We start from the raw sequence: 2,836 nt of genomic DNA on the forward strand, positions 1-2,836 counted from the left end.
CACACACTCACTCACTCAGTCACTCACTCACTCACACACACTCGCACACACACACACACACTCACTCACTCAGTCACTCACTCACTCACACACACTCGCACACACACACACACACTCACTCACTCAGTCAGTCACTCACTCACTCACTCACACACACACACACACACACACACCATCTGAACGCTTCATAACATCCTCATGAATCTGAATCTTCATTCGCCGGTGTGACTCGTGTTCTTCTGTTTGAGTGAGTCACACACTGACCTACATTCAGACTCATTCTGAAATATTGAATACACACAAACACACACAATCGTCTCACTGACTTTTTCACATCACCTGTGAATGGATCATTCTGAGTGGCTAATAACCTGTTACTGTAAATGAGTCGGTGATGGTTTCTGTGCACATCTATTCATTTATTCAAAACTCATCTATCATGGACATGTTTTACATTTCAGAATTATTTTGTGGGGCTTAAAATGAAAAATGTGGTATTAACCTTCCTGAGCTTAATCAAGGGAGAAAGCAAGCCATAACAGTAGGCATAATCTTCTGTTAAATATAGTCAGAGGTAGGTCTGGATTAAACTATTAGTTATATCTGAAAAACTGCAGAAACAAAGTGTCAGTCTGTGTTTGACAATCATGCAACAATGTTGTTGTGACTACACTCACTAGCTGCTCTCCCATTGGAGGATGGCATGTACATCACCAACATGCTGAGACGACCTTTCTGAACCATCACACCTCGACTACACACACACACACACACACAGAGAGAGAGAAGCCCTCACTGGGCTTGAACTTCTGCTGCCGTAGCGGCCGAGAGAGCAATGAGACGAGTGCTGGGACACATCTGGGTCAGAGCTGATTAATGGAGCCGCTCCTGAGAAGAGGCCAGTCCTACACCTGCACTGGACACACACACACACACACACACACATGCACGCATGCACACCACACATCTGCAGCACTGCATGCATTAGACACACACACAGACACACACACATCTGGAGTCCTGATCACTGCACTATAATCACAATGACGTCACAAATCTGCTAAAAGTGCTGCGTGATGTCATCGGTCATCAGTTTCTGCATTATAATCCATCATTCCCAGTGTTTTCCTGACCTCAGCAGCAACCCCAAAAACTAAAACGCCCCGAAGCCTCCAGAGCAGACGGGCACGTGTTTTTCTGAAGATCTCGGCCAAGTGAACATTAAAAAAAGAAACACAAACACACAAAGAGTGATGGATAGATTCATCACAGGAACTGTGTTTGTAGTGCAGTGCAGCACTGTATCTCTCTCACACACACACACTCACTCACTCACTCACTCACACACACACATACACACACACACACACTCACTCACTCACACACACACACACACTCACTCACTCACACACACACACACTCACACACTCACACACACACACACACACACGCCGTCTGCACTTCATCAACTTGAGAAACTCCATGTGAAGAATGACATCAGGGTGAAGGAACATCAATGTCCACTGACTTCCCAGAAAAACACATTATGGCAGGGGTGTGAATGCGTTCTGGAATTCCCCAAAGTGCAGCGAGAGTTCGGATTCAGAAGGAAGCGGAAAACACAAGAACCGGAATTCTGAATGCTGAAGCAGAAACAGCAGAACAGACGGCCGAGGCTCATCTGCTGCCACTCTCTTCTCAACACATCCATTACCCAAAGCAACCTAACTATGAAGAACCGATTCAAGTCTTTACACATAAACAGATGAAGTCCTGTCAGTGCAGCAGGAGTGTGTGAAGTGTTTGGTGGTGATTCTACTAGAATTCAAAGTTGTGCAAAGCTGATCATAGATAACAAGACAGCATTAACAAACAACACTCCACAAACCATGATGCTCTCTGTCATTGTTTACTTCTGTAGAGCACAAAAGAAGATATTTTGAAAAATGTTCCTGAAGAATTCCATAGAATGAAACTCGGTGCTCTTTAGTTTCAAAATATATTTTGTGTTCCACAGAAGAAATTAAGTCAGGTTTAAAAGGGACTTAAATGATTTTGTGTGAACAATCCTTTCAAAGTACCACACTTTCAGCACCATAGTAATACACCACTGTACTATGCTGCTGAAATATCACTGTAAGGAAAAGATGGTAAACATGAGTGTCACACACTGTCTAACTTCCATCAGAGATGCAGGACAATCAGCAAATAAACATGTCGATAAACACAAACACCAGCACTGACAGCTCTCTCTCTCTCTCTCACACACACACACACACACACACACTCGTACCGGGGCACGCAGCTCGGAGAGGAGCGGTCGAGCTCCCAGGTGGCGAAGAGGTTCATGGGGACGGGCATAGACCCGGAGCCCGCGGAGCCCCACAGCACCGCTCCAGACGCCGCTGTGGGAGCCGCTCCGCCGCCGCCGCTGCCCGGGTTCAGGAAGGCGGCCCGAAGCCCTCCTCTCTCCAGCGCTGCCGCCATCATCACTTCAGCATGCACCGACCTGAAGAGCTCAGAGCTGATGCAGCGCCGCGACGCTCTGAGAGAGCTTCTGATTCAGCGGAGCGGAGGAGTCTCTGAGGCGGAGCTTCTGCAGCCGGGTAACTGACCGACAGAGGGCCCCGCCGCAGCATCTTCATCTTCATCTTCATCTTCATCAGCAGCAGCAGCGCTGACCTCAATACACAGAATTAAAGAAAGAATAGGAGAAGTGTGAAATATATATACAGTCATAATAGATATATTCATAAATATTATTCAATGAATAATTCTATGAATTAAATATTTATAGCATGTCCACAAACAGAAATATTTGTAAAAATAGTATTAC

At 45.8% G+C, this 2,836-nt stretch overlaps 1 protein-coding gene across 1 annotated transcript in view; it reads right to left on the reverse strand.

The window, feature by feature from the left end:
* The window catches only part of LOC107601629 (phosphofurin acidic cluster sorting protein 1-like), a 34,801-nt gene extending 32,223 nt beyond the window's left edge, over nt 1-2,578 (reverse strand). The window contains exon 1 of the mRNA XM_016293880.1: nt 2,294-2,578. Within this exon, the coding sequence (XP_016149366.1) occupies nt 2,294-2,490 (197 nt within the window). The 5' untranslated portion in view covers nt 2,491-2,578. The remainder of the gene's footprint in view (nt 1-2,293) is intronic.
* Nucleotides 2,579-2,836: the final 258 nt, after the last annotated feature.

The sequence above is a fragment of the Sinocyclocheilus grahami genome, unplaced genomic scaffold (genome assembly GCF_001515645.1).
Source record: "Sinocyclocheilus grahami isolate Dianchi unplaced genomic scaffold, SAMN03320097.WGS_v1.1 scaffold309.1, whole genome shotgun sequence".
NCBI lineage: Eukaryota > Metazoa > Chordata > Actinopteri > Cypriniformes > Cyprinidae > Sinocyclocheilus > Sinocyclocheilus grahami.